Source organism: Aspergillus mulundensis, assembly GCF_003369625.1.
Source record: "Aspergillus mulundensis strain DSM 5745 chromosome Unknown scaffold_1, whole genome shotgun sequence".
Classification (NCBI taxonomy): domain Eukaryota; kingdom Fungi; phylum Ascomycota; class Eurotiomycetes; order Eurotiales; family Aspergillaceae; genus Aspergillus; species Aspergillus mulundensis.
The window spans coordinates 1561163-1574030 of NW_020797889.1; the positions used below are offsets into that span (position 1 = coordinate 1561163).

The window sequence follows — 12868 nt, forward strand, 5'->3', positions numbered from 1 at the left end:
CTCGAGTCCCTGGTTTGTCCTATACATTGCTCCCAAATGGATTAAGCAAAAGAGAAGAAAATTGGTCTTGCGATTTGATGAAGAGGGCGAGGTGGTGAGAGTGGGTGTGGTAGACTCTGGAATGAAATCTCCAGGTCAGGAGGTGGTCGGTCGGAGAGAAGTGTCGAAGGGATATGATATGAGTGTGAGTGGATCAAGAAAACAAAACTGCCGCCTCCAATCCATTAGTCGTCAACGTCAAAAAATTTCATCCTACTTGCCCATTCCATTCTGCATCATGTTATGTTGCTGTTGTTGCAGTGCCTGGGCGTGAGCAACCGCCTGGGCTTGTTGTCGCTGTTGCATAGCAGTGAGCTCAACACGCTCTCGCCGGATCATATCTTGCACGAAGCCTTTGGCAGCGTTCTCGAGGCCAACACTGTACTCCTGCGCCACTTGTGGCGGGTACTGCGTAGGAGGCCCGTATTGCGGCATCAGGCGGGTAGCCATCTCTTGCCGTAGTCGCAAAAGCCGCTGCTGATAGATCTGACCGTATCGCGCTTGCGATGCATTCACTCGCGGCGGCATGTTCACACCCTGCATGTTTTGCGGCATGTGGCCGCCGTTGGCTTGAGCCGCTGCCATCAGTATCTGCTGCTGCTGAGCGTTCAACTGCGGGCTGTTTTGAAGCATCTGCCCTTGCTGGAGCTGTGGCTGCTGTTGGCCTTGCTGTTGCGGTTGTTGCTGCTGTTGCGATTGCTGCTGCCTTTGTTGCTGCTGTTGTTGGGCTATTTGCATCTGCATGAGTTGTGCGCGCATCATCTGAGCCTGGTATGCCTGGGGGTTGGCAAACTTCTGCTGCGCGGCCTGGGGGTTTTGCTGCTGCTGTTGCATCATCTGCTGCTGTTGATGGTTCTGAATGTTGTTCTGCGCAAGCATATTTGCCTGCAACTGAGCGAACTGCTGCGGCGTGAGCTGACTGTGGTTCAGATGCTGCCCTTGTTGAGCGAGTAGTTGTTGTCTTTGTAACATGAGTTGCTGCTGCTGTTGTGCGTTGAGGGGCACTTGATTTCCCATCTGCGGAGTTGCCATCACAGCCTGATTCATCACAGGCGTTGGGGCCATCGAAGACCGCGGCGGACTAGCATGACTCATACGCTGGGTGGGCGTGACATTGCGCATGATCGGGGTAGCTTGGGACATTGCCGGTGTTCCTTGGGTCATCTGCGGAGTGCCATGCCTGCTTTGCCCTTGTTGACTCCTAGATGGCACCATGGGGTGGCTCATCATGTTGGGATGAGCGTGCTGCAAAGCAGAGGGAGGTCTCTGTGGGCTACCGGCGCCCTGCATAGAAGACGTCATTGCCATAGGTACACTACCTTGAGTGGCCATCGCATTGCCAACAAGTGGTGATGAGGTATTGAGAGGTGTCTGATTACGCACCACTGGCGAGGATTGGGTTGGTTGGCTGACACCGTTAGCCTGCGCCATGAGTTGCCGGTTTTGCTGCTGGGCTGCAAGCTGTGCCTGAGCCTGCTGTGCGGCGAGCTGTTGTCTCCTGTTCTCTTCTTTGGCCTGCTCCTCCGCCTGGCGCTGCTCCGTGATCCGACGCCTTTCTCTTTCTTGCTCTTGTTGTTGTCTTTTTACCATTTCCTGCTTCATCTTCGTCTCATTCTCACGTCTATTTTTCTCTTCGTGTTGAATCCTAATATTCTCAAGAGTCTTAAATCGAGAAAAGCGAGGTTCAAAAGGAACAGCACCACCAGTGTCATCCACAGCTGCGGACTTCGGCCCACCTGCGGCACCCGAGGTAGTAGGTTCCAGCCGTTCATCCATGATGAGCATGAACCTCTCTTCCTCAGCCGCCAGTGCTTCGTCAGCTGCCAATTCGGCGATCGTGCGCTTCCTCCTCTTAGGTGAAGGTGGAGGATCGCGATGAAGCGGACTCTCCATGTATTTCAAAAGGATGTGTACATCTTCCAAGCTGCTAACTGGCTCCAAAAACAATGGCGGCGCAAGAGCCCTGGTCAATTTGGATTCGCATTCCAAAAGCTCATGTGGTTCGATGAGCATTTTCTGCCGTTTTGCAACAGGACCCCCTTCAGGCTGAGCTGATGCACCTGGAGACGGAGGAACAGTTCCGGGAGGCGGTTGGGGGCGCGCGGAAACGGGTGCAGCTTGTTTCGCAGCTTTTGGATCCGGTGTGGTCGCAAGCAGGGTCAACTCCGCTTGTAATGAGCGAGTAGTTGGGTGAAGGACAGTTGTGAAGACACGGGGTTTAGGGGGTGCTTGCTTGAGCGAGGCTGATCCGGCTTCTTGTGAGTTGTCCTGGGACACCCCGTCAACGTTATCCTTCGAGTCTGACTGTTCCGTCGTCGTTTCATTCCCGGTCGATTTCTCCGACACCAATTGATTCTGTTTCGGGTAGGGGACATATGCAGACGGAGTAATGTGCTCATTATAGTTATGGATTGAAAATGGTGTGTTGTTGTCATTCGAGGATGGTGCGGTGGATTTCCTGGCTTGCGCGGATACGGATTTATGATCAATCACGCGTACAATGAGGCAGCCTGAGTCAACGACCTAGTCAGCAAGGGCCGGAACTTGAGGCGCAAATAGCACTAAATCCCACCTTCATAGAAGCGAACATTGGCGCGTAACAGTTCCTCCATCATATCATGGGGAACAGTACCCGCACGGATATGTTCAATGATGACCTTCATTTCCGAGTTATACGGGAAGCTTCCATCCTGCTGTTCGAAGCGGAAATGTGTTGGATGTAGATGTAGGATCAATGACGGAGGGGATTTCGCAAACTTCTTCAGGATATAGGGCGTTGTTTTAACTGTATTGTATATCGGAGTTAGTAAAGCTTGGCTTCCGCCGCACACGACTCCCGGTGACACTAACCATGCGGCTCAGGAAACACCTTCCCTAGCCGGCGATCACTCTCCAAAGACGGGGTCTTTGGCGTTTGCCTTTGCACCTTCACGCCTTGTTCGCCTGGCCTTTGCGCGTCTTTCCTGGGCCGGCCCAGGGGCCCCTTGGTAGGAGTGTTACTCGAATTGCCGATGCCATTGACGCCGTTCGGGACCGGATGGCTCGTGGAGCTTGTCGCTGCCGACTGTCCGGCTCCAGGAAGACGCTTCGACGTAGTAGGAGGGGAGGATGACGAGGGCTGCGGCCTGGTGCCGTTGACTCCGGTCTGAACAAAAGGCGGGGGCGGCCGCTTCATCTTAGGGGGATGGGAGGTGGTTTTGGATATCGCGGTCGCCATCTTGACGAAACCAACACCGGAGTGTGATTTCGAGCGATAGCTCCTAGAGGCGACTCCTCGGAACGTAGGCCCGGGGATAGCAGACGGAAGTCGTGCTCCGAAAATCGTTCGTCGATGATATAACCGGGGAACGAGACATGTGGGGAGCGGACGCGGAGAGCGACGAGCAGCGCGGGAACAACGCGGTGGGTAGCACGGATCCCAGGGTCGCTAGATAATGAGATCAATGGGGGCCATCGAAAAGACGTCCGTCACAAGCAGAGTGAGCAAGCAACCGAATGGGACAGTGGTGGTCGTCGCTGAAGGAGTTTGGTGATGCCAAGCCAAGTCGTCGCTGAAGGAGGCTGGTCAGGTGATTCCCGCTTTGAACCTCATCACGTGTTTTGGATGCCCTTTATTCCAATGCCATGGATAACGAACATAACTTTATACTCCGTACACCACTGAAAGTTTACGGATTACATCGAGAGAGGAGAGTTGCGCAGTGTGGTCATCATGTACGTGGTATTCTTTGGCATCATGCAATATACATAGAAATATGATCCGAAAGATCAAAACACAAGTCATAAAGCTAGGGAATCACATCATGATCATCCAAGAGGGATAATCAGCAAACAGCGCAAAATAACACTCACAGGACCACCGTGTCAAAGCAATCTGCGGCATACTAGCTGCGGGTATATCGTCACGCTCTAGTCATGACCACTGATCCTGCGCCGCCAGTCATCTCCCACACGGAGCACATCAACAACGTCAATGCGTTTACCAATGCCGGTGACGCCTTCTTTGCGCCACCACTTCTCCTCCTTGTTCGCAAGCAACGACTCATCGTCGCTATCAATCAGACCGCCCCGACCCCCTTCATCACCGACCACCACGACAACCTGCCTAACCCAGCCAGATATGTGGTTCACCGCGCTTCCATCCTGACCAGACAATGACTCCTGGACATAAACAGTATCAGCAGAGAGATGCCGAACAAGATGTACGTATCCAGTAGGCGAATTGAAGGGCATAATCATGGTGTCCTTGTCAACGATGGCCTGGGCCTGTGTGTACAAAGTGTTAAAAAGCGGTGTTGCACCCTGCGAGTCCTCAGCCTGTCGGGGCTCCAACATGGACAGATCCGCAGTAGTGGCCTCAGCGGACGGGGTAGCTTCTTCAGGGGCAATGTTGGAGTATGATGATGTGACGGACAAGGCATGGGTGGGGCTGCCTTGACCAGGAGCGTGCTTCAATCCAGGCGCATAGATTAGAACGAAGACCTTGGCAGAGTCAGGGTTAATGTGTTCAGGAAGATGAGAAAGGATAGACTGTAGATGAAACTGGTTAGCGAAACTGAACAGACGCAAATCGCAACGATATCACGCGACAACGTACCACATGATCGGAGGTCAGGTCGTGTGGAAGGTGCGGTGATTCTGATGATACCACAATCACGACCGTCTTCTTCTTGTCGGTAGTCGCCGGGGCGCCAACAACGCTGCGTGTTGGAATTTGACTAGGCGCGGATGTCTCTGCCTGATTCCTTTGCTGATTGCGGGATTCCACCTCCTCTGACCACCGAGTATGGTCCTCAAAGTCGCCCCTGTTCTCTTCCCTGATCGAAGTCAAAGCACCACCCACGAAAGCCCCTGCTGCTGCGACACCGGCCGCAACCCTCTTGCTCGCCCCGTCAAATATTTGCTGTGGACTAGGCGTGCGCCGAAGTGCTCCTTGCATGCGAGCCATTACGCTAGCATCTTCCTGAGAGTGACCAAGAACATCTGCGCCTGTTGCTCGGGCGTAGTCGCCCTCAAAGTCGCCGCGCGGGAATGACACCCCACTGGGAGCACTGGCGGTTCGATCACCACCTCGAGGTTCGTCGCGATCATCCTCATCTTCTTCTTCATTGCGCTCAGTCCATATCCAAGCTGCAACACCAATTGCGGCGATGCCGACGGTCAGGGCAAGGGGTGCCCAATAGCCCATGACGGTGCGCCGCCCACTCGAGCTGAAGCCGGTACCCACCCGCCGATGGCGAGCATCTTGGGAATGAGGCATCGCTGTCCACGATATCAATTACAGGCTGCGCATAGATCCACGTCAGTCGCGTCGAGTCGTATTCACATCTCAGGTCGTCGGAGGATCAATGGTAGCGTCGGGAGGCTGGGATAATGCGAGGGATGGGAAAGGAGGAGGAAGAACTATGGGGGCGGCTGGGCCTCGGGGCAAACATGTGGCTGGTGACGCTTTGTTTTGCCGCGGTGTTTACGGGAGGCTGCGGCTGCGTTTGCACTGTTTGCCTGTAGTGCTTAGTCACCTATCCTATCGGCACGTGTGGTGGGCTTTGACTCGAAAAAGTTGCGGAGATACGGAGTTTGACTCACAAAGAGAGAATAACAAAAGTCGCCGGGGCGCCTATTGATTGTTCCTGTCCTGGCTTGGAGTGCTGCAGGCATGATCTAAGCTGACTTGAAACGCGCATCTTCGATTTATACGGCCTGCCCCATTGCATCTCTTGTGATAGCAGCGCACCTTCCCCTCATCCCCGCGGTGATATCAGCATATTTCCACCAGCCTACGACTTGACACGGTCTACTGCCTCGTCTTTTACTGAACTTCAGCTACGATGCCGCACTCCGTTCCAGTACCCCCGACGGGGTTCCAGGCGCTCATTCTTTGCGGGCCTGGCGTTTCCCTCAACACCTTCACTTCGAGTCCAGAGGAGTTCCCGAAAGCTCTTATTCCTATCGCAAATCGCCCTATGGTATGGTATCCGTTGGACTGGTGCTATCGCATGGGCATAACCAGTATGTTAAGCTTGCCTTGTATTCTGATGTTTCCACCGCTAACAAATGTTCTTAGATATTACTCTCATCACCCCTCCTCCTAGCCAAGCCCCTCTCGAGGCCGCTCTATCACAAAACCCCCATCTCACCTCTCTCCCATCGCCATCGCCGTCCATCCTCGCGCCCACAGACTTGACGTTGACAACGGGTACTGCCGAACTGCTACGCCTCCCCGAAGTCCAAGCCTGTATCAAATCCGACTTCCTTCTCCTTCCGTGCGATCTGATATGTGACATCCCGGGAGAATCTCTCCTCGAAGCATGGATGGTATCTCAGAGCGCGCTCGGTGGCTCAACACTTGCTGGAGGGTGGAACACAAACGGCCCCAAGACGATAGGAATGGGTGGCGAGGCAGGAGGACGCCGCGGCGGTCTGGCGGTATATTACCAGACAAAAGGAAGAGAAGAAAGTGTCAAGGGAGAAGTGACAGACTTCGTCGCTACTGCTCCTCTCGAGCAAGATGAAGCCCCCGCAGTTTCGCATCCCACAAACGGACCAGCTGCCGTACGATTCGGGCTGTCCAAGTTGGTACTCTCGATGCCAATGGACACAGTCAAGGAGAAGATGGAAGAGGATAAGGGACTGCTCATCCGCCATTCGCTTGTGAAGAAGCATGCCCAGGTAAAGATGCTCACCAGCTATCGTGATGCACACATTTACGTATTTCCTTACTGGGTGAAGGAGATGGCGCAACTCAACGAGAAGTTCGAGAGCGTCAGCGAAGACCTCGTGGGATGGTGGGCGAAAACGGATTGGCAAACTGGACTGGCTGAAAAGATCCGAATGAACGAGATATTTCGAAAAACTCAAAATGTCGGCGAGAGTGGGAGCCTGGATGACGAATCGCTCGAGGAGGAAATCGACATCAAAGCCATGAGCACCACCAAGGCTGGTGCTGGAGACTCCCACGACACATCAGCGTCCGAGGCCCCGGCCGAATTTCAATTCGCCTCACGTGTCCGAAGCTCAGGCCCTGACTCTGGCATCGAGTCGCCACAAAAAGAAAAAGTCACCCCTCCCCCGGTTCTGGCTTACATGCATTCGTCCCTGCCCTCTGCGCCTATAATCAGGCGTGTCGATGCCTCGTCCCTTCTTCTTTCCGTATCGCTTCGCCTTGCAAAGCTCGAGTCCATCGAAGAAGTTGGCAAAGTCGCCGCCTCTCCGTTTGCGCACAACCAAAAGGTGGCCTATCCGGCAGGTGTCGCTCAACGTTGTACAGTGACAAAGAGCGACTGCCTCCTTGCCGATAACGTTACCGTGGAAGAGAAGTGTGTGATCAAGGAGAGTGTGATCGGTGTGGGATGTCATATCGCCAGCGGAGCCAGATTAACCCGCTGTCTGGTCATGGACGGCGCAGTCGTTGGTGAACGATGCCAGCTCACCGGATGCATTGTCGGACGCCGCAGCAAGATCGGACGCGAGTGTGTGCTGAAGGACTGCGAAGTTCAGGATGGCCATGGCGTTGAAGAGCAGACGGACGCCAAGAACGAGAAGTTCATGAGATTTGAAGGGTTGGATGAAGACGCCGAGGGCATGGATGTGTCTGAAGATTTCGAAGACGATGGCAGCGACCTGGGTTTCTAATCCGAATGGACGATCCCCATGCTCCTGCTACTCCTCCGCCGAGGCGATCTAATGACCGGTATAGATGATAGACCTGACGCTGAATAACGAATAGGGCGACAAAAGTTCATGTTGTGTACAATTTCGGAGGAATTAATACCCCCGCCATTCTCATGGCTTGATTATACCACCTATGTAGACAGGCATTATACGTCGTACTCTGTACATAGGGTTCCACGACCTTAACTCCTTACAGGCCAAAGCAACCAACTGGGATAAAGATGCCCTGGTTTCTTGATCTGATCCCGCCTCATCTCATCTCATTCCCGCCGCCTCCTGTAAGCCCCAGCTTATCCGACCCGATCCATGCGATTACGATAGCGATGCATGATGGTCTCAGCTCCAAGGTTATCCCCGCTATCTGACCATATGCACCATGATTTCACCACTTTGCGTCTTCCCTCGGACCTTGACTCACGAACCTCACCCCACTCTTTTAGCCCGTGCTCCATACCTATCTACCCTAATCACCTACTACCTGTATAACTCGTAAGTCATCGTACTCGCGCCCGCGAGCCGCCCACGGTCACCTGCACCGGTAGCAGATTTCCAGTTCCAGCGACATGCATATCCAACCAAGGAACTTAGCCGCACGATGCTAAGAACGACCCGTGCCCTCCAACCAACTATAGTAGGTATCTGCATGTTGCCATGTTCACGGCTATAGGCTGTAGCTCGTCAGCCTATCAGCCTGTCTTATGCTCGTCTCTTAGATAATGAGGTGGTATAGTTCCCGGCTAGCCTACTACTGTAGCGTACCCTAGTCCGTAAGCCGCCTCCGGCTGCGCAATCGCAATCGTAATCGCATGTGGCACTGGCACCTGGACTTGGTCCGGGCGGTTGTCGGAATTATCTCGCATACGGAGTAAGCCAGATGGATTTGAGGGGTAGACTAGGTAGATAGAGTAAGGTGATGACAGGACAGGACAGGGGAGCTTGTGCATAAATGCGTGCGCGGCACCGGTCCGGATGTGAATCTTATGCCCATCATCCTCCAGGGTTGCTGCGGGGAACTGCTCAGCGCAGCCTGGTATCTATGTCAGGTTCAAGCGTACTTTTTGGACCTGACGAGTTCCTTTGACCGGGCGCTCAAGTGCACGGGTGTCCCTGAGGTTGTTTTAGGTCATGTACGGCACTGGAGTCCATCCGGTGTCATCCCATGTCATGAGTCTAGGGTACGGTACAGAGTACGAAGCACGGATCGACCTGGGGTGAGCTTTGTGCCCCGCGGAGCGGCGTCCAGTGTGTAGAACCCGTGTCCTACGGAGTACCAGCTACGGTACCTGTACTCCGCGTTCTTGATGTTTTTGTCGGAGCCGGACAATAAACTGCAAATGCTTGCTTTTGGTGGCTGTTCTTAACGAGGAGGTCCCCGGGAGCATGTCCAATACCGTTGAAATGAGTTCTGGTCGATGTCCTAGCTCCAAAGCTGCCCGGCTTGCCTACCTTGTAGGGTACGAGACGGAGAGTTATACTGATACACTGGCCGGCTGCACTTGAGGGTCCACGGGTAACGGACGGGACACCAGCCGATCGGTTCCCCTTCCTCATTCCTCATTCTTCCTGTGGCCGTTATGGACCGGGCTTGTGGTCGTGACTCGTGATGAGCACAGATCGTGCCCAGTTCTCGTCGTATATCGCGGCAAATGCAGGAGTGCTCATTTAAATAAAGTGCGAAGGGCAGGGGCCGGGCGATTTTGTGGGGTAAAGCACTTGGCTGTGTTTGAGATCTAGAGTGAATTGTTTGAGATTTGGTGGTTGTAACCAGGATGGAGCTGGAAGAGGTCCTTTGATAGATAGGAGATTGTGTACCACTGTATATTCGTGATCAGGGGTCAGAACGACGGTGTCCCGTTGTCTGTGAGAGTGGCTGGTGGACGACTCTGTCTCATAGTAAAGTCCATTTTTGAGACAGTGTTTGAGACCCGACTCGGTTGATATCAGTCTATCAGTTTACTCCGTACACCGCATGATAGCGGGTCAACCTTGTTATCGTCAACTTATCAATCTGGATAGGCAGATTCTGGGCCCGACCTGGAGTTCTCCTGAGCAACGGGAGAGCCACTGCACGATGACGCGGAAATTGAAAAGAAAAGCTGAAACGGCGACGTCGCCTTGTCGATCACGCGGGAACTCCTTACATGGATCTGCATGCGCTAGTTCTGTCCGGGTTGGAGATTGAAGCTGGAGTATCTTGATGTCGGATGGTAGGTATGTCGACACTCTACACTCGGCGGTAGTACTCGGAGTAGACTCGATGACTCTATACACTGGGTGGCACTGACAATGGCGTGACTTACAGTATGGGCCCATCATTGAGCCGAATGCCGAATCAAACTAGCAAACAGCCGTGATGTACTCCGGAGTACTAAGTACGGCGGTGTGCCGGCCAGATGTATATTTCCCCACACCTTCATGCCGCATACTGTGTACATAGGTAGGTTTGCAAGTTTGAACAAACCTGCAAGTTTGAACAAACCCTACGAGTAGCTTATTGCAGCTTCAAAGCAATAATGCCTGTTGCTGATGCATATTTTCTCGGCCAACTTTATTTCTTCAGCGCCCTGACGGTGGAAGCTGTTTCTATAGTCCGGGCGATGGCTGGCTGACTGTAACCACGTTCTTAGTCCGATGGCCGTTTCTATTGAGCCACGTTGCCATCGCGATCTCGCATATTTCTACCAGCATGAAGCGATCCAAATGCTGGTGCCTGGCTGAGTTTCTTCTTCGTGAAGCAGGCAGTTTTCGTGTTGACTCGGCACCCAGCCATGAATCAGCTGTCAGTCATACCGGAGTTTCTTGGTTCTGGCGGTACAGCTACACAGCCGGGTGGACATGTAGCAATCTGTAACAGAGCTCCATCCCCACCGCGATCAAGTTTGAGCACAAACTGCGGGAGATCTGATTGATTAACTGCTCCATCGTGGAACGGCCGGACCCATGGAACAGAGCTGCGGGAATTTCCCAAGGGTTGCTACGTTGAGAACCAAGGGTGTGTGTGAGATGGCCAGGGCGTGAGCCTCTGTGGTCAGCTTGTGAGACGGATCCGGCGGTTGCTCACTGATTCTCCAGGAGTTCGCTTGGCTGAGGAAAGGAAGCAGGGGTTTTCATTGGCGCTGTGTCTTGACCTCTTGGATGGAACTAAAAATCCTAACCGAGTCATGGGTATTGGGATAAGAAGTTCGGGGGCATAATCCCCAGTCCGATCTCGTACACTCGCAGTCTGACTCTGTCCCATAGGGCCATCACTCCGTTTAATTCTCTTACCGAAGAACAGTGTCTCGGTGTCAGTTTCCACCTCGGAAGCGGACCAACGGCGCAACGCAGAGATATTCAGGTTGCTCAGAAACCGAAATACGCAGCAGACTTGGCTATCCCGTTTAGCGTTCCAGTCTTTGAGGTCTGGGCTTTTTGGCGGCTGACGAGTTACCAGGCGGCGGTTCTCCTTCCGAGGTCCCGTACATATGTACAAGCAAGCCTCATAAGTTTGACCGTTTCGGATGGGATTCCTCCAAAGATCGCAATCCTCCGTCAACCCGACGTCTGTGATGATGACAGACACAGACTCCGGCACCCGCGAGCCGATATTGCTAGCAGGGATTTGTACCTGCCAAGTTGCCAACTTCTTCGCCCTTCCGAGGCTTCCAAGCATCGAGCATGTTCTCGCAAGCAGCAAGCTTGGGAAGTCGGCCCCGCTCTTTTGCCGTATCGAGGATGGAGAAGAGAACGACGAGAAAATAGAAAAGGAGGCGGCGGAGGCTGTACTATTATTGGCTGGGCCTGATCGTCGTCAAATACCGTTACAGCCTAGATACCTCAGGTTCCCCACAGAAGAAGGACTCCATCGGCATCGAGCCATATCCATATCGATGAAGTGGCAATGGAGTAGCTGCTAATAATATGACTGATCTGGATTCATTGATTCAAGTGCTGATGATGAATGACAGGCGGTGCCCTCGACCGGGTCACTGCAAAGTCAACCATCTTTGACTTCGAGCATGACGGAATAAGCGTGACAGTAGTTCCAGAGAATGTCTTACCCCTTTCGATCACTTGATAACGCTGGTTGGCCGAGGCCGATTCAGGAGAATTAACATTAATCTACTCTGATGATAGAATACACCACACCATGAGGATTATGCTATGAATGAAACTGCTTTATCATGGAGCTGGGCATGCGCCCATTCATTTGATCTTCAGTGCCTGCCAACTCAGTAGCTGATTCGTATGACTTGCAGCTGCACGGAGAGTAATCGCCATCTGAAGTTGCTGTTGACGACGCCGCTAATCGATCTTCCCCCTCGTGGGCTTCCTCCAACCAGAAACTTTCTAACCCTCCATGAAGCAGCTGCTTCCCCTGTCCTTATTCCCAGTGTTCCTGTGCACAAGTAGACAAGCGAGAGCCATAATCAATTAGTTAAGCTTCATCGATCGCAAAAACGAGACCCGGCGAGGGCCAGGGCGAGGCGCTGTCCCTTTTCGCGACCAAAAAGTCCAAACCGCAGTGGAAAATCCCGCCCGTCTGTCTCCGCCTGTCAGTCTCCCTCTCCCCTTAGTTAGAGCCATCCCAGCATTCCAGCTTAATCCTCAATCCCATTATCTCCTCCCTCTTTCTTCCTCTCTCTCCAGCTTCCTCCCTCTTCTTGCTCCTCGTCCCGTTTACCCACCCCTCCTCCATTTCTCTCCGGTTCCCCCGGAACGGCGCGTCTTCTGCTTGATTCAGAAGTTCCGTGTCTTCCTAGGATCTGGTCACCGTTTCCTTTCGTTTCTCCTCTGCTTCTCCCTTATCTCTCCAGACTTGCCTGTTAGTTGTCATCTTCATTTCTGAATCTCTTCTTCTCTTCCTCTTCTTTCTCCCTCTTTGTTTCTTTACCCATGGCTCGACCGCTCTAGACAGCATCTGCCGCTCTTGACCCTGTGTTCCTTACATCGTACCTCATCGCTGGCTCCTCCCTCTTCGGTCCTCGCTGGATCCAAGCCTTTCGTTTCTTTCCTCTTTTTCTTCGACAGCATTCGCCTGCCCGCATTCATCTGAGCGACTTTCTTAATCCTTTGTACCAGTATAATTGAGCTACGGGCATTTATTAGACCAGGTACGCTCATATCCGTTGCTCGGAAACGATTCACCATGATCGAATTCATCAGTCATAAACTCTCG

General features: G+C 53.1%; 3 protein-coding genes across 3 annotated transcripts; 1 reads left to right on the forward strand and 2 right to left on the reverse strand.

Moving 5' to 3' along the window:
* Window positions 1-252: 252 nt before the first annotated feature.
* On the reverse strand, window positions 253-3256 carry DSM5745_02025 (uncharacterized protein; the record flags this gene model as incomplete). Its single annotated transcript, XM_026744041.1, has 3 exons — window positions 253-2549; window positions 2612-2824; window positions 2890-3256. 3 exons carry the CDS (start codon window positions 3254-3256, stop codon window positions 253-255), a joined length of 2877 nt encoding a protein of 958 aa, XP_026607204.1.
* A 692-nt stretch (window positions 3257-3948) lies between these two features.
* Window positions 3949-5299, reverse strand: DSM5745_02026 (uncharacterized protein; the record flags this gene model as incomplete). The annotated part of the gene is made up of 2 exons (XM_026744042.1): window positions 3949-4569; window positions 4637-5299. 2 exons carry the CDS (start codon window positions 5297-5299, stop codon window positions 3949-3951), a joined length of 1284 nt encoding a protein of 427 aa, XP_026607205.1.
* Window positions 5300-5867: 568 nt separating this feature from the next.
* DSM5745_02027 (translation initiation factor eIF2B subunit gamma) lies at window positions 5868-7671 on the forward strand (the record flags this gene model as incomplete). The annotated part of the gene is made up of 2 exons (XM_026744043.1): window positions 5868-6048; window positions 6104-7671. The coding sequence occupies 2 exons, from the start codon at window positions 5868-5870 to the stop codon at window positions 7669-7671; spliced, it is 1749 nt and encodes a 582-aa protein (XP_026607206.1).
* Between the last annotated feature and the right edge of the window lie 5197 nt (window positions 7672-12868).